General features: G+C 41.7%; 1 protein-coding gene across 1 annotated transcript; it reads left to right on the top strand.

Annotated features, from left to right (window-relative positions):
* Positions 1-3,409: 3,409 nt before the first annotated feature.
* Positions 3,410-16,651, top strand: LOC139463900 (uncharacterized). The gene is made up of 8 exons (XM_071245319.1): positions 3,410-3,520; positions 7,141-7,412; positions 8,828-9,044; positions 9,863-10,320; positions 12,177-12,316; positions 14,185-14,348; positions 15,004-15,486; positions 16,344-16,651. The coding sequence occupies exons 1-8, from the start codon at positions 3,410-3,412 to the stop codon at positions 16,590-16,592; spliced, it is 2,094 nt and encodes a 697-aa protein (XP_071101420.1). The 3' UTR covers positions 16,593-16,651.
* Positions 16,652-21,667: the final 5,016 nt, after the last annotated feature.

The following is a 21,667-nucleotide window of genomic DNA, read 5'->3' as shown; positions in this document are numbered from 1 at the left end:
GCCCCTATACAGCCTCCGTGATTGTACTCAGCTGCTGCGACAACGCCATCCTTCTTGGCACTCCATGGCGGGTTGGGAGCAGGGGGTGTCAAATATCGTTTGTTTCATTATGGTTACCCCACAGTTAACTGGTTCTCGCTCAACAACTAGAAGAAGGCATATTGCTACAGACACTGGCTCGCTGACTAAGTTGATTCATGTCATCGTATCCCAATTGCGTAGGTCGATGTCCATGATGTCAATCAATGAATTGTCTGGTCCAGACTTTTGCAGAACTAAAGACACTGCGATACACTCCCGCCTCCGATTGTGACTGGAATATATATACACCATCGGAAACAGTACTACCCTCACCCCCAGGGACCTTGTTCTTCGGTGTCGTAGAAGCATTTTCAACTTTTAGATTTTACTTTTAGCTCGTGAGTAAAGCCACTCAACGATTGTGCCAATGTACCTGACTACTTCTTGACTAAAGGGTCATACAGTGTATGTCATAATGAATTTCTAGAGAGTAAAGTGTATTACGGGTAGCCAGTGCGCGCTGATTAAACCACACATTTCGAAATACTGCGATAACAATTTTATAATATATGTTAATGTTTTGCTCTGTCTTAGCAATATTTTGCAGCAGAGAGTGCGGACCGCTGAAAAAGGTGACAACGCGGCCACGGGTATGATTAGTTTTTATATTTTTACACCCTGAAATGCCAAAAAACACTCAAAAAGAACATTGTAAAATATAACAAATAAAACGAGAATATGATACGTCATCTGAATTACATTAGACATACATATAGGATATGCATTCCTCAGAACATGATACGTCATTAGAATTACATTATACATGCATATAGGATATGCATTCGTCAGAACATGATACGTCATTGGATGACATTAGACACACATATAGGATATGCATACGTCAGAACATGGTACGTCATTAGAATTACATTAGACATACATATAGGATATGCATACGTCAGAAGATGATACGTCATTAGAATTACATCGTACATATATAGAAGATATCCTTACGTCAGAACATGATACGTCATTAGAATAACATCGGATATATATAGAGGATATGCATACGTCAGAACATGATACGTCATGAGAGTTACATTATACATGCATATAGGCTATGCATACGTCAGAACATGATACGTCATTAGAATTACATTAGACATACATATAGGATATGCATACGTCAGAACATGGTACGTCATTAGAATTACATTAGACATACATATAGGATATGCATTTGTCAGAACATGATACGTCATTAGAATTACATTTTACATACATATAGGATAACCATACTTCAAACATGGTACGTCATTAGAATTACATTAGACATATATAGAGGATATGCATACGTCAGAACATGATACGTCATTAGAATTACATAATACATGCATATAGGATATGCATACGTCAGAACATGATACGTCATTAGTATTACATTAGACACACATATAGGATATGCATACGTCAAAACATGGTACGTCATTAAAATGACCTTAGACATACATATAGGATATGCATACGTCAGAACATGATACGTCGTTAGAATTACATTATACATACATATAGGATATGCATACGTCAGAACATGATACGTCATTAGTATTACATTAGACACACATATAGGATATGCATACGTCAAAACATGGTACGTCATTAAAATGACCTTAGACATACATATAGGATATGCATACGTCAGAACATGATACGTCATTAGAATTACATTAGACATACATATAGGATATGCATACGTCAGAACACGGTACGTCATTAGAATGACCTTAGACATATATATAGGATATACATACGTCAGAACATGATACGTCATTAGAATTACATTATACATATATAGAGGATATGCATGCGTCAGAACATGATACGTCATTAGAATTACATTAGATATGCATATATGATATGGATACGTCAGAACATGATACGTCATTAGAATGACATTACACATACATATAGGATATGCATACGTCAGAACATGGTACGTCATTAGAATGACATTAGACATACATATAGGATATGCATACGTCAGAACATGATACGTCATTAGAATTACATTAGACATATATAAAGGATATGCATACGTCAGAACATGATACATCATTAGAATTACATTATACATTCATATAGGATATGCATTCGTCAGAACATGATACGTCATTAGAATTACATTATACATTCATATAGGATATGCATACGTCAGAACATTATATGTGATTAGAATTACATTAGACATATATAGAGGAATCGCATACGTCAGAACATGATACGTCATTAGAATGACATTAGACACACATATAGGATATGCATACGTCAGAACATGGTACGTTATTAGAATTACATTAGACATATATAAAGGATATGCATACGTCAGAACATGATACGTCATTAGAATAACATTAGACATTTATACAGGATATGCATATGTCAGTACATGATACGTCATTAGAATTACATTATACATGCATAAAGGATATGCATACGTCAGAACATGATACGTCATTAGAATTACATTAGACATACATATAGGATAACCATACGTCAGAACATGGTACGTCATTAGAATGACATTAGACATATATAGAGGAATCGCATACGTCAGAACATGATACGTCAATAGTATGACATTAGACATACATATAGGATATGCATACGTCAGAACACGGTACATCATTAGAATTACATTAGAATTACTGCAAACAAATAGTAAATGCTATTAATAATACTAATAAATAATGCTAAAATTAATACTAATACTAACTACACTATGTACTATATATACTATATACACTAATACTGACACTAATAACAAATGCTGATATTAATATTAATCCCAACTACTTTATACACGTTGTACTAATACTAATACTGACACCAATAACTAATTCTGATATTATTATCAATATTATTAATATTATTTATATAATAGTATGATTTACTAGTTATTTGGACCTGTGAAGATACGGGGTAGAACAGGTCTTCAGCAACCAATGCTTGTTGCAAGAGGCGATTTACGGGATCAGGTGGTCAGTGTCGGTGACTTGGTTGACGAACGTCATCGTATCCCAATTGCGTTGATCGAAGCTCATGATGGTCCAGACTCGATTATTGAAAGACCGCCGCCATATAGCTGGAGTATTGCGGCGTTAAACAACAAACAAACTAGTTGGTTCACACAGACACACAAAATCTGTGAGTGCCACACTATCACCTGTATCTGGCATGATACATTTTCCGATTCAGAAGTCCCAAAGTAGAACTATTCTCTATCGAAAAATGATAAGTCATTTTTATAATTGAAAGCATAGTTATGCTAAAGTAATTGTGAGCCTTGCAGGTGCATGTAACGGCGATAACGTATGCAGGTCGGGTGGGAATGTGTAGCGCAACCAACTGCTGGTTATCTCTTAAATGGGCGTCTTCAGATAGAAGAACGTTATATAACACCGTACAGTTTGGTTCGAGGTGTGACAGCGATTCAACTATGGTAAGTACATGTGGCAAAACATTGTATACTCCTTGGGGATTCGAACCCCGATCATTTGGGTGACGAGTGAACCCTGACGTTGGTGAGTGAGTTGAGTTTGACGTAAATTTAAACAGTATTGCAATTATATTACTGCGCGTTCGCGGGGTGGGAGGAACGGTTAAAGTGATGTAAGTTGATGTAGTCATTTAATGCAGCTGCAGTAACGGTATATATGTGATGCTCCATGTGAACAATGCTGGTATTGATTTGCTTCACAAGGTTACGGGCTGTCCATAGATCAAAATCTGCATCGCACTTCGTTCGTTTCAGCAAAGTGCATGCGTCGTGATCTGAAGACAAATGCAACATGATTCACTTCCTAACTAAAAGCGACAAAACCCTTTCCATATTCATAAGAATCAACGCTACGATTCCGACTATATCATGAGCATGTGTTTATGAATCTTCAACAAATAATCATAGTACCAGGTTTCCGCTAAAAGGTGAGCGTATCCTGCCCCAGCGGTGATACCCATCACAAAATCACAAACACATACAAAGGCAAGTCAATTGTTCACCTGAAAAAGCACGGAACATAGGGAATTGCACAGGATATCATTTTTGTCACTGATGCTTCAAATTAGGATATGCCCTCCACGTGTGTACCATAAAACCTTTTGAAAGCTTTACTGAGGCCTTGAATGTTGTAACCTTGATCAAACAACTTCTGAGCAAGCGTCGTAGACGCTCTTTGAAATCTTAGTGGACAAAGCATGCTCGATTATACCTCAAATGTTGTGAAACATTGACACCAAAGGCTGGAGCTGTTGGAATACTGGTCGACATCGAGGGAAAGTTGACTTTTGAAAAGTTGAACTCATCCCTCTTGTCATACAGTCTTGTGCACTGTCACTCGGAATCTTTATGCATATATCTAAATATGACACAGATTAGATAGTCACACTGGTCTCATATTTCTAGTTCAGGTGGGTAAATCGGTTGAAGGGAATTGGCTCATTTGTGGCTATTGAACGATATCGGATCATCGATATACCTGAAGCTTAAGTTAACTTCTTGTCCACATTTATATACTATGCTTTGACTTTGAAATTCCAATGCATATTTATAAACAAACAGATCAACAAGAAGGGGAGATAAGAACAATTGGTGCCCATGGGGATGCCTACTTCTTGCCTAAATGTCTACCTCCAAATTGTACATCAATGCTATCAGTGATTAAGTCCATCATTTCACAACTCAGTAAACTTCAGGTGTCATCTGTCATTTATGACAAATTGCCCAGGGCCCACTTGCACAAAACGATCTTAGCGCGAAGACTATTGTAAGCATATGTTAAAGTATGGGAGTTAAGATCATCTTAGTGCTAGGATCGCTTTGTGCAAGTGGGCCATGAACCTCTGAAGATAGGTATATAACTGTATCTGTGGTCACCGAGTTTTGAAACAAAAGTCCAATGGATCCAAGGACTGAAGGTTGTCATTAAGCTTGTCATGTTGCATACCAGTGCAAATTTGCTCCCTGGGTAAATTTACATCATGTCAAGGGTTTGTGCAAATGTAAAGGTAAATTTACACTTGTGCAGTTCACAGAATGAGTTATTCTCACCCCTGTATAATATTTCAAAGTTGGTATCGTGGACACAAATCCTATATTTATGTTTCTAAAATTATACCGATGATCGGAAGGATCCGCCATTATCAATCAATACCAGGCCTGGCGATTTAGGTAATCTTTATGTCTGTCTCTCTATTTTAATATTAAATTGTCAAATTTTAGGGATGTGTGGTCCGTCGATTGCACCTGGCACAGTTGATGACCCCTGCCAAGCCTAGCTCACATAGCAAGGAGACGCAGTCGTCCATGGCCTATTTACTAAAAACTCACATACATGGATTCTATCGAACGCTGTAGTTTAGCCAACATCCAATAGGTTTCCCATAATTCTGTAGATGTAGATGCTAACCTTTCTTGTATTTTCTCTACTGGCATTGGTTCTCTTACCCAGTTGTCGGGAGGTTTCAGGTGCACTTTACAGCAAAAATGTGTGTGCATACGACAATTAGCATACCATTCATTGTCAATACCATTATGGGGGCACGGTTGGCCTAGTCGTCTAAGGCGCCACGATTCGCTGTGCAGAGTTGCGTCCCATGTGCACGCCAGAAACTAATGATTGTGGGTTCGAATCCCGGTTCGCCCCGATTATGTTTCTAGGTTTTTCAGCACCATACCCGTACGGTTCACCAATGTGGTAAACGTCTGGACTTTACTCCCACATAAAACTGACACGACGTGATATAACTGGAATACTGTTAAAAGCGGCGTTAATCCCAACTAACTCACTCAATACCACACACTTTCTCACCAAGCCGTATCTCTGTCAATCTTTCATTCATATCTCTCTTTATATGTTCGTCACTATATGGCTGAGATGTTACGTCAAATATTAACTCACTCACTCACTCTTTATATGCGCCAGCCTTTTTTGTCAAACTAAGCTGAAAAGAAAATTGTCTCCTTAATCTTCTGCAATATGAAATAAGTCTTCCCATGTTAAATACTTGCCACTAAATGAGCCTGAAGATGTAGCTTTTGCATTTACTACCCTCAATATACAACACCCCGACTAAAACCTTGAGAACGCCTAGTGATTTTGCTTTTACTCACGTGTGCAAATATACACGCGTAATTTTAGATCGTGGAACAATATCATAATTATTTACTCATCGAGTCAGGGAAACTGGTGTGCTCACCAATGGCGGCAAAATGTTTGTATTTTCTCGATGATTCCAACCCGATAGGTATTTATAAAGTTGCATGATCGAAAATATAGGAACACATATTGAGACCCCTGAAGATCCGGGGTAGAATATATCTTCAGCAGCCCATGCTTGCCGTAAAAGGCGACTATGCTTGTTGTAAGAGGCGACTAACGGGATCGGGTGGTCAGGCTCGCTGACTTGGTTGATGCATGTCATCGTATCCCAATAGAGTAGATTGATGATCATGATGTCAACCACTGGATTGTCTGGTCCAGACTCGATTATTTACAGACCGCCGCCATATAGCTGGAATATTGCTGAGTGCGTCGTTAAACAACAAAACATATTTGAAGGCAAGTACTTTAGGAAGCGAATCATGTTGCAGTTTTCGTGGGATTATGATCCATGTACATAATGGTTGTCAGTGCTGTATGTTTCGAATCGGGAATTTATTGGGAAAACACCATTGAACAGCTCACAACTCTGAAAAGCATCATCATCAAAGTCAACATCCAAATCGTTTATAGGGACAGAGACCGCAGCTACATTTGACACAGACATTTAAAGTTTTGGTGAAACTGAAAGTCGCTGTTCCAGATAAACAAAGACTCAGGGTGTGTCATGTGGGTGAAATCCCAAAGGGGCGCAGGCTGCACCAGTTTACTGCGACCATACGTACCAGTGACAAACCAAAGATGGTGAACACAATTGGGTTTTCATTTGTACAAATCAAAACTTCCGGCACGAGATCGTTCAAAAAAGCTCAGGTTCGATGGATTTCCATCTGATTTTAATGAGATTGAAAATGAAGTGCAATGTGTGATGGAATTACAAGGTCATGTTCCATGTTTCCAGATCCGCTACGTCAGTTTAGCCTTGTTGGTTTTGATTGGGTACGCGTATGGGTATGTACGCACCACCACCACCACCACACCCTTCCCACGCGGGAACCTCAAGGGCAGGATGGATCAGTTCAATGTCCGGATGGAGGAGATCATGGCGCAGATGATGATGCAGCAGTTGTACGCGGAGGAAAGAATCCGATCTGACGGGCAGTCTGGCATCAAACAGATCAGACAATACCATGACGGCTCAAGACCCTATTATTCTGAGACGCACACGTACAGGTGAGTCTGATAAACACAGGAGGATAGTGCCACGACGATACACGGTACTTTTATTCAGACAGGCACTTTCAGATGGGTCTGTCAGACAGATAGTGCCATGACGGTACGATACCCTATTAGTCAGACACGATTCTTCAGATGGGTCAGACAGACAGATACTGCCATGACGGTACGTTACCCTATTAGTCAGACACGCACCTTCAGATGGGTCAGACATACAGATAGTGCCATGACGGTACGTTACCCTTTTAGTCAGACACGCACCTTCAGATGGGTCAGACAGACAGATAGTGCCATGACGGTACGATACCCTATGTCAGACACGAATCTTCAGATGGGTCAGACAGACAGATAGTGCCATGACGGTACGTTACCCTATTAGTCAGACACGAATCTTCAGATGGGTCAGACAGACAGATACTGCCATGACGGTACGTTACCCTATTAGTCAGACACGAATCTTCAGATGGGTCAGTCAGACAGATAGTGCCATGACGGTGCGATACCCTATTAGTCAGACACGCACCTTCAGATAGGTCAGTCAGTCAGTGATTTGCCTTGTCCAGACTACACGCACGCACGCACGCACGCACGCACGCACGCACGCACGCACGCACACACTTGCGTGTTACCTTCAGGTCAAGAATTCATGTAGAACTAACGCCAATGTTAAAGATCTCGAGTCAAAATGTGAAATTGGATACGAATCGTATATTTAGGTCAAATAAGATCTTTGTTCTTTGAAATAACTCTTTTTGTCCCTGTGATACTTACGAAAGAGGCACAGATAGTACGTGTGCTGCTTGTTCCAATTTCATAAATAATAGGATTACAAATTCCAAATGATTACACGGTATTTGATTGTCTAACCAAGCGCTTTCTATTGCGTTTCAATAAAACTAACATAAATTTGGCCACCCTCACTAGTAGACTTATTTGTCCTGATTGACTGATGGGCTAGGCTTGAGTTGCATAATTGCGCCGAACGATGTCTCCCTTTCGTTTAGTTGACAAAAGTTAGTTTGATTTATTGATAACATATGCAGTCTGTTAAGTTATAATTATTACTGACATTATTACTTATAAGAGTGAGTGAGTATGGTTTTACGCCGCTTTTAGCAATATTCCAGCAATATCACGGCGGGGGACACCAGAAATGGGCTTCACACATTGTACCCATGTCGGGAATCGAACCCGGGTCTTCGGCGTGACGATCGAACGCTTTAACCACTAGGCTACCCGACCGACCCTACTTATAAAAACTAACTTGGAGGAATAAATGTGAAAACCGGTCATCGCACTGTGTGTAAATCCGCAGGGCTACGTGTGCACAGAGGTTTTCACCTTTATACCTGCAGAAATGCTAAAATATATTAAAGTCAATTCTTAATAATACTGATCGTCTCTCCGTAAAGTGGTGCTTCTGCTGTGCACGACCATTCCAACTATGATCGCACCGTTGGAATGGGGGAAGTCGACATGGTCATGAACGGCGTTGACTTCAAAACAAGGCACAACGACTACAAACTGCGCATGCCCAGCACGAAATCTTCAGCGTATCAGGCAACTGAGGACATTCCATTCCCTGGTGTTCCACCGGAAGTGACGTCTAAGAAAACAGTTCCTCAACAGGTGGTTTTGGAATATTTACTTATTTGAGTGAGTGAGTGAGTTGGGTTTAACGCCGCTTTTAACAGTATTCCAGTTATATCACGGCGTGTCAGCTTAATGTGGGAGGAAAGCCCGAAGTGATGCAGGTCTCAGACGTTTACCACTTCGGCGAACCCACGAGCACGGGTATGGTGCTGACAAACCTAGAAACAAAATCGGGGCGAACCAGGATTCGAACCCACAATCCTAGGTTTCTGGCGCGCCCAAGGGACGCAACTCTGCACAGCGAATCGCGACGCCTTAGACGACTGGACTACCCGTGCCCCCATTTACTTATTTGATATCGATCAACATTTCATATAAAAGTTGTGTAATGTTATAGTCACATTAACTGGTTAAACTAATTCCAATATTGATTAATCTAAACGTTGATCGAAATTACCTATGCATGGGATTGAGGGGAGCTGATTTGACATCATCTCTTCCAACACTTCACTTGCCTCTGCAACCCACAACCAAGGGTCTCTGGCGTGCCTAAGGGACGCAACTCTGCACAGCCTGTTTGGTGGGGACTCCAGTCTGTCCTACAGATCCTGAAACAAATATACTGCTAATGTCCAGATTACTGCAGTTTCTGAAAAGACTCTTTTTTGCTACATTTTATTAATATTATTAAACAACTTTCATTTCAGAGACTAGATATTAGTCCGTGACGATTCATACACGCATGTTTATGGGGTGGTTAGAGCCGTTGAGCAGACCCCGCGTTTGGCGGAGTTTTCTTATGACGATTGAAATGGTTTGGTCACTTTTATATATTCAACTATCGTCTTACCCAGGTGGCGGAAATGAAAGAATGGTTCCGGGCCTGGAAGGATCAGAACCACAGCACACGAGACTACAGGAAGTACTTTAAACCCGTCCTGTGTTACATGGAAGGAGCATGGACCATGGACACCACCAACTTCTCTGAGCCCTTCAGCAGCGACCGACACGCCATCGACGCAACCAGCTGGCGGGATCTTCAGGAAAAGGTCATATTCACATCCTATACCGGAAGCAAGAGCGTCAAGGAGAACTTCGCCTTCCTCCCTACCACCATGATTGAAGTGGAACACGGCACGCCCAAGTTCGCCCAGTGGAACTACCGTATTCTGTGCCATCCACTGAAGAGAGACATTCCCTTGAAGTACCTCCATCTCCAAGATGACCTGTCGGCTAGATTTGCTCATGGTCTGACCATGGATGAATTCTTTCGAAATGGATCAGCACGATTTTCTCTCTACGATGAGGATGGGTAAGTGCAAACTGCTTGAATAGACCTGTCCCTCATCTTTAAGGGACTGTCGGTGAGGTCAGACGTGTTTTGTCAGTTCTCGCTTTTTTTTTGCTTTTTTTAAATTTTGTTCGTTTACGTTTTAACGGTATATGATATACTCCAGGCTTACATCGGCTTACTTATTGGCATATTGGCTACTGTTTGTTGTTTTTGTTGGGGCACGGACTTCTTACCAAACCTTTCTGGTGGTGACAGATTTCGTTAGGTGTTTTGGCGGGGTTCTTGTCGGGTCCACTTTAATATGGATAGCGAAAATGACGGAAATAGGTATTAGGATGTTGATAATCCCTATGACTTTGAAGAAACGCCTACTGGTGCAAATTAATAGTATACAAAAACACAAGAACCAAGACATTACTCCGAGTGAAACGACCTCCATATCTGATGTTCCAATACACTTTGGTGTGTTATATTTGCCTGTTGACCCGAGATTGAGACTTACAAAAAAGTTCAATTTCTTTGACCCACAATGTTCAGAAAAAAAGCATTTATGATGTCGATTTCACGGGAAAACATGAAAAAGGCAATCTAGTGATTCTTTTCATATCTTTCGATCAGTTGAAGGCTCTAAATGTGTCCACGATTTGTGACATCTGCGTCAGGGATTGTGTTCAAAAGAGCTTGAGTGCAAGCAAAGATGTGATATATAATTATTTATTAAATAATGTTGACGTAATTGAAATTGATGATCAACGTAAAGGTGAAAAATCCCTTACGAGGGAACGAAGAAATCACTTCCTCTGTTTTGTTGACATTTGACACTCATCTTCCTTAGCGCAGAAAAGATGCATTTTCAACATTTCGTGTCCGTCTTTTCCTACCCCAGTAAAAAGGTGTAACAACTGCCAACGGTTTGGTCACGTATCATCCTGGTGCAAAAGGAAAGTTCCAATATCTGTCCACAAGTTGTAGGGGGGAGCATGAGGTTGAAAATTGTAAGGCAGAAGGTGTTTCTAAGTGTCAAGGGGCGGTCGGGTAGCCTAGTGGTTAAAGCGTTCGCTCGTCACGCCGAAGACCCGGGTTCGATTCCCGACATGGGTACAATGTGTGAAGCCCATTTCTGGTGTCCCCCGCTGTGATATTGCTGGAATATTGCTAAAAGCGGCGTAACACCATACTCACTCACTCACACACTCTAAGTGTCAAAATAATGGAGGTAACCAGCGCTGCCTACCAAGGCTGTGAGAAATATAAGGAAGCAGTGTCTATTCAGCGAGTTCGAATTTTAAAAAAGTCGCAATCTTATTTGTTATGTCCTTCCTTTCAACTCTGTCGAATGTTTTTATGACTCTCCCTATATTGGTTCTTGACCATATGGTAACTATAAAGTAAATCAGTTATAGAAATGGTTTATGTTACTAGTGGGCACAAAGCGTCCAGGAACAAAGATCATGTGTTATTGCGAGTCTCGGGTTAACATCAAAACAAGAGCCTGTGAGTGAGTTGGGTTTAACGTCCAGTATTCCAGTTATATTACGGCGAGTCAGTTTAATGTGGAAGGAAAGCGCGAAATGATGCAGCACTCAGACGTTTACCACAACATCAAAGATCAAATCTATGGTGACGGCCGACATAACAGGGTCAAAGCTGGTATTCTAACCTACGATCTTAGCACTGATATGGACGTAATTCTGCTCAACTTGTGACGCCATAGACCACATAGCTACGCCAAGGTCCGTAACGAAATGCAGACCATGGGTCAACGGAAAAGGGCCGACATTATTTGTGGTTAGGTTTCAAAGATTTCTGTATACCTTCTAAGAATGTTTGTATGTTATCAGTCTTTCTACATCTACCGTGTATTTGTCTATCAGCGGCAAGACCTTCTCGATCATGGACGAGCTGATGAGCCAAATTCCCGGCAAGAACAACTACCACGCCAATCTGAAGGAGGACGTGTTCGGCGAGCTACTGTACGACGCCTCAAAGACAGACGATACACCCCTTAACACAGGTATGTTCCCCTGGCCCGTTATTCAGGGAAGTAGAACTCATGCTTCAAGACCTGTTTTTACTTTTTTGTTTTTTCACATCTGTTCCTCTGGAAGGAAGAGTCAAAGAATTTGTCATTTTCCCGAGGCAAGGGACTTAAATGACTTCAAAAGCCCAGTTTCCACCCTTGCTGGACTAGGCTGGAACTGTTAGGCTCGATCGAAGCGCCACCAGTGGAGTTATGTCCCTTTTATGTTTCTCCTATTGACCAATCAGATTCCATATCTGATATCACTTGCATTTGCTCCAAACAAAATGGCGCACCCAGCAAAGACAATCTGATCTATAATCAAGCTCTATATTGTAATAAAACGGCTCTTAATTTGCGAAGCGCATCAAATCACGTGATCACCTTGATTAAAAACATGAACAGATTTGAAAAATATCTGTTGACGCCCAGTTGATGCTACACATGCTTTGCATATCCTGCAATCGACCGAAATATGCACGGCAGTTTACGAACCGGATGTTGAATTCGTTACCCTATATTGGTTGGACTATACATAAATTCATTATTCCATTGTTCCAGCCTAGTTCGGCATGGGTGGAAACTAGTCAGTTAACTCCCTTGCCTCGGGAAGGTGATTTCTATGGGAACCACAACACATTTTGGGGTGAACGGGTTGGGTGTTTTAACCTGAAGCAAAACACATACATGTAACAGTATATGAGTATGTAACTATGGTTAACTGCGCGTTCAGCAGTATATATCACGATGGACAAAGATAAAATTGTGTCTTGATTTTCGAATGTGTAGATTAGATACTTTGATATTTTATATATTACCTTGTAGTGGAACTGACCAAAATGACACTTTGAGGTAACTGGTGTATGAGTATAGATTAATATGAATGCCCATGCTTAAGTGGGACGGTGACATAATTTGTAATTTGATTTGGGACATAATTCTTCAATTCGCAGAAGATGTCACCATCCAGAAGAATCCCATTTTGTAATATAACTGGCAGCAGGTCACTAACATGTGCTCAGCAGACATTCCTTACTTTTTTACCCATGCTGGACCCAAAGCATGTTCATGTAACTGTAAACAAACAAATCTGGTACCTTGACAGAATAAGAGGAATTAAGTTTGCGTCACAAACATATTGATTTCCTTTGAAAAATATAAATATTGTCAAATTGATCTGCTGTCTAATGGACCGTGACAGACACCGGCTGTGAACAGGACTGGTTGGTTGGTTTGATGTTTAATGCCTCACTCAGCAATATTCCAGCTATATGACGTCGGTCTGTAAATAATCGAGTCTGGACCATACATTCCAGTGATTGATATCATGAGCATCGATCCACCCAATCTGTGAACAGGACTGAGTGAAGGCAGGGTTATTAGATGACTTGGTTTTCACAGACCGCCTCCGTGGTCTAGTGGTAGAGCGTCCGCCAGGAGAGCGGAAGGTCCGGGGTTCGATCCCCGGCCGCGTCATATCAAAAAGACGTTTAAACATGTTACTTGCTGTTACCGTGTCTGGCGCTCTGCATTAAGGACTGGTCGTCTCGAAGTCAGTATACTGTGTCTGAGTGGGGTATTCATGTTAACCTGCCGCAAGGTATCTCAGTGAGCTAGCACTATAAATCGGCATCAGTCCGGACTAGTACAAGCAGCCACACACACACGTGCATGCACGTCGCTATATAAGTGCAATAATCTTAGACGCGACGTTAAACCCCATTTCATCTCACCTATTTTCATAGGCGTAATAACGGGAGTGCTCGGTATGCGAAGGTGATTTATGGGAGCTTCCAGCTGAGGCTAATTTGGCACTCGGTGTGAATAATCTTGAAAGTTTACTATTTTCTGTATTTCTCCAGCTTACTACCACCGATGGTACAAGGTGGGGAAAAGTGGATCGAAACAACAGGTGCTGCATCGTGGTTTCTCCGACCAGAACATATGGGTGGCGCAGACCAACCAGCCCCGCGTTGCCCCCATGAGTGTAGAGCATTGTACCGTCGACCATGTCACTAAAAACAAGGTTTGGCATTTCTGAAATTGTACACTTCATGGGGTCGGTCTCGATTCAACACACGGATGAAGCCCATGCGTAAAGTCCATTTCTTGTGTACGTCCCCCCCCCCCCCACAAATACAACTGACGGGCAGAAATGAGCATACACTTGAAAGTTGGATTTGACCAAAATAATACAAACGCTATCAAAACGTTTATAGGCAGGCAACAGTCGCCGAAACACAGCAAATTTGATGATACCCGTGCCAAATACATTACCATCGAATAACCATTGTCTTTCATTTCTAACCACCATCAAACATCCTATACTTTCTTTTGCCCGGCTGTTTGCATTCAACTCTGGATGTATTGCTATCAATGGACGTTCTAAATCAATTCGAAGTTCATAAACAAAGGCGTAAATTATTCTTTGGGGATTAGAACTTGGCTCGTAGAACCGGACAATTCGCTTTGACCTCGAATTCTATTTTTCTTCAATTGACTGTGGTACGTTGCTCATTATTAATAAAAGTAAGGGTGGGTTACTCAAGCTGTTATAGGTACAATGTGGGAATCCCATTTTTGGTGTGTCCCGTCATAATATGGTGGGACTATTGTTTTGTGCGGAGTTAAAGGTTCACTTTTTTGGGTATAGGGAATTACGGTGCTTGTTATATGTTTAGACGTGCAAGTCCTGGACCCGGCGGTACACGTACGCCGTACCCCTAGAGGTGATCTACATGACCCCCGTGTTGAGCTGGAACCCATACAACCTGGAGTTCTGGCCAAAGGGATCACAGGCTCCCGACAAAGGAAGGGTGGGAGGCCACACGCCCCAAACGGCATACAACGGTACAAGATACTCTGCCTTCTACCACACACCTCCTGCATTGTTCGACATCAAGAACACTGTTGGGGTGCTGGACAAACACAGGAAGGTGCAACAAGTGGTTGCTTCGGGCACTAGGGTCGTCCTTCCCAATATTCCGGGGGTGGGGAGACTCAGGATGCGGTACCCCATCGTGCCTGTCCATGGAGAGGGTTCTGGCGTGTGGAAGGAGCTTGACGCCCTCAAGGACATGGTGATGGACATGGAAAAGTACAAGGGACTCTTTGAGAATCCTCCAACCCTCTCCGGCTCAAACAAAATTAGTCAGCCCGTAAAGGTTTGAAAACATTTCCTCAAATATTGCCAGAAATGAAACTGTAGTAGAATATAGGTGTATGCGGATACAGGTGGAGGTGATGGAGTAGATGGACCAAACATATATAGCTTCTCCACTTGTATCACCCCGTGGTGTAGTGGTTCCCTTGGTTGGTTGGTTGGTTGTTTAACGCCGCACTCAGCAATATTCCAGCTATATGACGGCGGTCTGTAAATAATCAAGTCTGGACCAGACAATCCAGTGATTAATACCATGAGCATCGATCAACGCAATTTTGATCGATGACATGCATCAAACCAAGTAAGTGAGCCTGACCGCCCGACCCTGTTAGTCGCCTCTTACGACAAGCATAGTCGCCTTTTACGGCAAGTATGGGTTGCTGAAGACCTATTCTGCGTCTTCCCGGTGAGCGGAAGGTCGGTGGTTCGATCCCCGTCCGAGTCATATGAAAGACAAGGGGAAACATGACTGGTCGGCTCAGAGTCAGCAATACTTTGTCTGAGTGGGGTATTCATGTTAAACTGTGGCATAGTATCTCCATGGGGTAACTATATAAAACCAGTACAAGCAGCCACACACCCAGTTCTCGGACGTTTACAACTTTTGTGAAACCCCCCAGCACAGGTATGGTGCTACCTAGAAACATAATCAGGACGAAACGGGATTCGAACCCACAATTATAGGTTTCTGGCGTGTCCAAGGGACGGAAGTCTGCTTAGCGAATTAATACTCATCAGCTTTAGACGACTGGGCCACCCGTACCCCCTTTTAAAAAAAAGATAGAATGACATCTTAAGTGTAACATTTTGAATATCAAAGATGGTGTTATATGTTTGAACGTCATTGTATTATCTTAGATGACGTTACACCTGAGAACCGGCGTCGCAACCAAGGATCCACCAGGTCCACACGTCCATGACATCTTCTTGTCCCACGACGTTCAGGATACCTTGAAATCTGGACGGCACACAACGATGTTCACAGGCGAAGCTCTAGGTCACACCCATCAGGTGGTGCTAGACTACAACGACACGTACAGCATCGTACAGTGTGACGGACGCCCGCACTGCTGGGACGGCCATCCTGCCAGTTTGCATCAAGTGTGAGCTGTTAACGTGAACTAGCATCCTGATGAAGTTCTGAATAAAGCACATGCTAAAACTAACAGCTATACACGAGACATTACTTTTACTGGAGTGAGTATGTTTTCTACCCGCTGGCGCCTATCAACCTCATAAGAAATTGGGATCAGCTGTGCCGGCTAATGTCGTTTGTGTCAGAGTGAGTGAGTGAGTATGGTTTACGCCATTTTTATCACTATAAGGACGCTGGGCACCAGAAATCGGCTCCACACATAGTACCCATGTTGGGAATCAAACCAGGTCTTCAGTGTGACGAGAGAACGCTTTAACCACAAGGCTACCCAACCGCCCGTCCTGGTCAGAATGTTGTATGAGAGCGACTGACTGTGTGTTTGGTCTAACTCCTTTCAACACATTTTACTTTTGTTATGGCGTGCCGTTGTGTCAATAGACTTGTCAGACACAAGAGCTCACGAGGTCAGTGTATATTCAGTGACCTCCACTTAAGTTGATTTTGAGTCACATGCGAGTCAGCTCATCATAAAAACAATAATCATATATTGATATCATCTCTTCGTGTTTCCAGATCGTCACGATAGGGCTGAAATATTGACGATATGATGTTAAATTCTAAGTCACTCACTCATGTTTCCAGAGTGAGTGAGTGAGTTAATATTTAAAGTCACATCGGCAATTTTCCAGCCATATCATGTTTCCAGAACATTTTGTAATTTTTTCTAATGATTTTCTTTCCGTACTGATGTAAGATACACATTGGTATTCACAACGCTGACAACCACTATATCAAACTGACATGACGAAGACATGCTATTAATGTAAATTGTAATAATTATTATGATGATGATGTCCTTCAAAGACAAATCTCTGCATGAAAATCTGACGACACTTCCAAAGAAGGTCGCATCAGGTCAACCCTCAAACTTGGATTGCCCCATCTAAAAGACGGATGCATGGGGTCTTGAGCCCAGATTTCAGCTTTCTAAAATGATTTGGCTCCAGTTTTTACCACCTCAAAAGAAAAACATCACAGAACACAAATATCACCTTGATGGCATACCTTTGGCGTAGACGCCATTGCGCTATGGAACAACATGATGTATAGATATCCATAACTATATAGTAGCACTAGGAACTCCACCAAAATATTCATTTTCTAGTCAGAGAAATCAGATATGATCCACTCACTTGTACTGAGAATTTAGAAGCCTCAGTGATGATTGGCTGATAAGAAAGTTACCCTGACACGACCTCCAATGGATGACAAGTTAATCTTTTAGATGGTTGTGCATCAAGTGATTATCACCTTGTCCAAAAAAACATGAATAACAAATTCAAGACTATCTTTACAAACACACAAGACAGCAAATACATGGTCTCCTATAAATAACATTCCTCCATCATGAAACATGTCTCGGATACCCAGCATTCCTTCATCATGAACATAGTCCTGTATACCCAGCATTCCTTCATCATGAACACGGTCCCGTATACCCAGTATTCCTTCATCATGAACACGGCCCTGGATACCCAGCATTCCTTCATCATGAACACGGTCCTGTATACCCAGTATTCCTTCATCATGAACACAGTCCTGGATACCCAGCATTCCTCCGTCATGAAACATGTCTCAGATACACAACGTTCATCCATCATGAATAAAGCGTATACAAGACGATGAAGTCTTAACATTCATATATAAAAACAACAAAACCCTTCCCTAACAGCACAGTCCATTATTAAGTATTCCCCATATATCAGGGGCCACTTTATTTTTTCCTAATGCAATGAAATGACCGGAGCTAAATCAACAATCAGAAAAGAAAAATAATTGAGTTTTATTTATATCACAAACCAATCAAAATGTATGATAAAATAATAATACAGCTCCAAAAGCCACATAAAAGAATTAAATGCATTGTTTATGGTTTCCTTATAAGCACCGTATAATGAATATGATGTAAGCAATAAAGTATGTTTAAATTCATGTGACAAAGTCTTCTATGACAGAAGTAAATACATAAATATGTAGATGTGAAAACAATATACATCCTGTTTATAATAGAAATAGCCTTTCTTTTTCCCCAGACACTGTGACAAATAGCGACCGCCGCCGTGGTCTAGTGGCAGAGTATCCGCCCGAAGATAGGAAAGTCATACCAAAAGACGTTAAAAGATGGTACTTGTTGTTACTCTGTCTGGCCCTCGGAAATAAGGGGCTAAAACAAGGACTAGTTGGCTCAGTCAGTATACTGTGTCTGAGTGGGGTATTCATGTTAAACTGCAGCACAGTGTCTCAGTAGACTAGCACTATAAGGGTGGACTAGTACAAGCACACACACACACACACACACCCATGCATGTGCATCGCTATATAAGTGCATATAATCTTGGATGCGAAGTTAAACTCCATTTCACCTCACCTCAACTCATGACAAATATATCAACAAAACAACTACCGAGGAATCCGCCGACATAAACATCTATTCTTATTTTGACTTGTTTGGTTAGCAAGAATAGTGCCATGGTACTGTTGCTCACCTGGGGATGTAGACAACAATTTCAAATGTCAACAAAAGCAGCTACTTAACAAAAGTTTCTGTCAGCATGGATACTGACTTTTTTCGTTTTTCGGCTTAAATGCTGAGGACCAAAACTGAAGACTAAAACAAATGAAAAAACAAAATGTGATGCCATCATGAGAAGAAACATACATGCAGAAGTTAAACTTCCTCTGTCTGGAAATTGAAGAAAAGAAATATGTACGATTTATAAAAAAAAGGTTTCCTCTACCCACGTGTGGTGTAAAGTTTCGTTTTAACTTGGAACTAAGGAGGACGCTTACACATGGGCGTACAACACATTTATTACTTTTCCGACATACTGAAGTTAAGACGAGCCTTTTGTTTTGCTGGAGATGCGTTTAAATTCAAATCTGTCATGAGCAGTGTCGTAACTTGACAATTTTTACTGGGCTTATTGCCTACGCCCCTACGTTGTTTTAGACATGATTAAACACCACAAAAGTTTAGGGTTAAATAAGTCACATTCTATTATCCAAATCGTGTGTGATATTCCAAATTCCTATACAGCAATAAGTAGGATTTGTATTAATGTTTGTATAGAAATTGGGCTCTGTTTATTCATGTCAAACGAAACATTCCACAAAGACTGAGCCGAGCTGTGCTGCCAAGTTCATCGAGTTCTGGGCGTTTTCCGTGGGAATTGTTGGAACTTATATTTCCACCAGTAACATTTGAATCCACCGCAAGCCCAGAAATGGAGTGCTTACCAGTTTGTTGTTTGTTTGTTTGTTTGTTTGTTTGATGTTTAACGCCGCACTCAACAATATTCCAGCTATATGACGGATGTCTGTAAATAATCGAGTCTGCACCAGACAATCTAGTGATTGACATCATGAGCATAGATCCAGGCAATTAGGATCAATGACATGCATGAACCAAGTCAGAGAGCCTGACCACCCGATCCCATTAGTCGCCTCTTACTACAGTCAGAGTCGCTTTTCACAGCAAGCGTGGGTTGCTGAAGACCTATTCTCTCCCGCATCTTCATGGGTCACCAGTTTGTTGTAGACAATAGGAAAGTATAGTCATCAGTAGATACTAACATGAACTGACGACTCGTACAAAGTGGTGAGGTCACCTGATGGGAGATGGTGTTAACGTGGGACGAATATGGCGGAGAACGATAGCGATCTTGCATTCGTCACCACTCGCCCCTTTCCGTAACCTGCAAGACGACTCGTCCCCCTATCGATGAATGTTTTGTGCGAAAATACGACAAACCAATCAGAATGCGCGTATGATTTCAAGTTCTTCGTCAAAGAATCCCTCAGAAATACTTTTTTAGAAAATATGTCTTGCATCTAAAAATATACCCAAGACACAGTTAAATATGTTCAATCATACTGTATAATTCCGCATGTCCCGATGTGCTTTAAATGGCATTTCAAATATATATTTGAAAAAATATGTGAACCATTACGCAACGAGTTGACAATTTTTTTAGGTATGCCCGTTGGGGCTAAGAAGAAACCCGGTCGCAAAAATGGCCACGAGAGGGGCACGAGTCGCTATTCGGCTTGTCTCGGAATAACACGAGTTGGTCACGAATGAGCGATCTTGCAGTATGTTGCTAATTGCCTAACTACAGATGTGGTCTTGTAACTTTCCAGTATTGCTAATTCCTGTGGCCATTGGCAGACATAATTCCTTGGGAACCTTAAACAACCGTGTCATGTTTGTGGCTCTGGTGGCATGGACAGTGTGGTTTGTGTGTTTGGGGCGTTACCTTTTAAGACTTTGTTCACCAATTGGCCGCTGAAAATACCAACAATCAGATTAAAGTAGGGATGCACAAAGACAGCATTGTTTGTTCCATATTGCTTTACAAGGTAGAGGGTGTTTTAAAACATTTTGCCTTACAGGGCAAATGTCACAACTAAATTATGTCTTATAAAACCTTGGATGTCTTTCCTTCTCACAACTGTCAGCCCCATAATGTGTTTTATCAGAAAAAGTGAAAAAATTATTTCACTGATCGATGATTTATGTGGCCGCTCCATCTTGACAGGAATGATAGAACAATGATACCATGCAGGGGGGGGGGGGGGGGGGGGGGGTTAATTCCGAATTGAAGCAGGTCTCAAATGTTTACTACCTTGGTGAAACCCACAAGCACAGCTGTGGTGCTGACAAACAAAATCGGAGCGGACCAGGATTTTGAACTCACAATCACAGGTATCGGGTGTGCCCATGTGACCCAACTCTGCACAGCGAATTGGTGCCTTAGACATCAGGGCATCTGTACCCCATCGGCCCATTATGACATGACTCAAATGTGTACTTGATGCAGCATTAAGTACTGTAGGCACCTGGGGCGGTCGGGTAGCCCAGTGGTTAAAGCGTTCGCTCGTCACGCCGAAGACCCGGGTTCGATTCCCGACATGGGTACAATGTGTGAAGCCCATTTCTGGTGTCCCCCACCGTGATATTGCTGGAATATTGCTAAAAGCGGCGTAAAACCATATTCACTCATTCACTCACTGTCGGCACCTATGA

The sequence above is a fragment of the Haliotis cracherodii genome, unplaced genomic scaffold (genome assembly GCF_022045235.1).
Source record: "Haliotis cracherodii isolate W230 unplaced genomic scaffold, xgHalCrac1.p SCAF_16, whole genome shotgun sequence".
In the NCBI taxonomy this organism is placed as follows: domain Eukaryota; kingdom Metazoa; phylum Mollusca; class Gastropoda; order Lepetellida; family Haliotidae; genus Haliotis; species Haliotis cracherodii.
The sequence above is the reverse complement of the archived record's forward strand: the minus strand, read 5'-3'. Positions and strand labels throughout refer to the sequence as shown.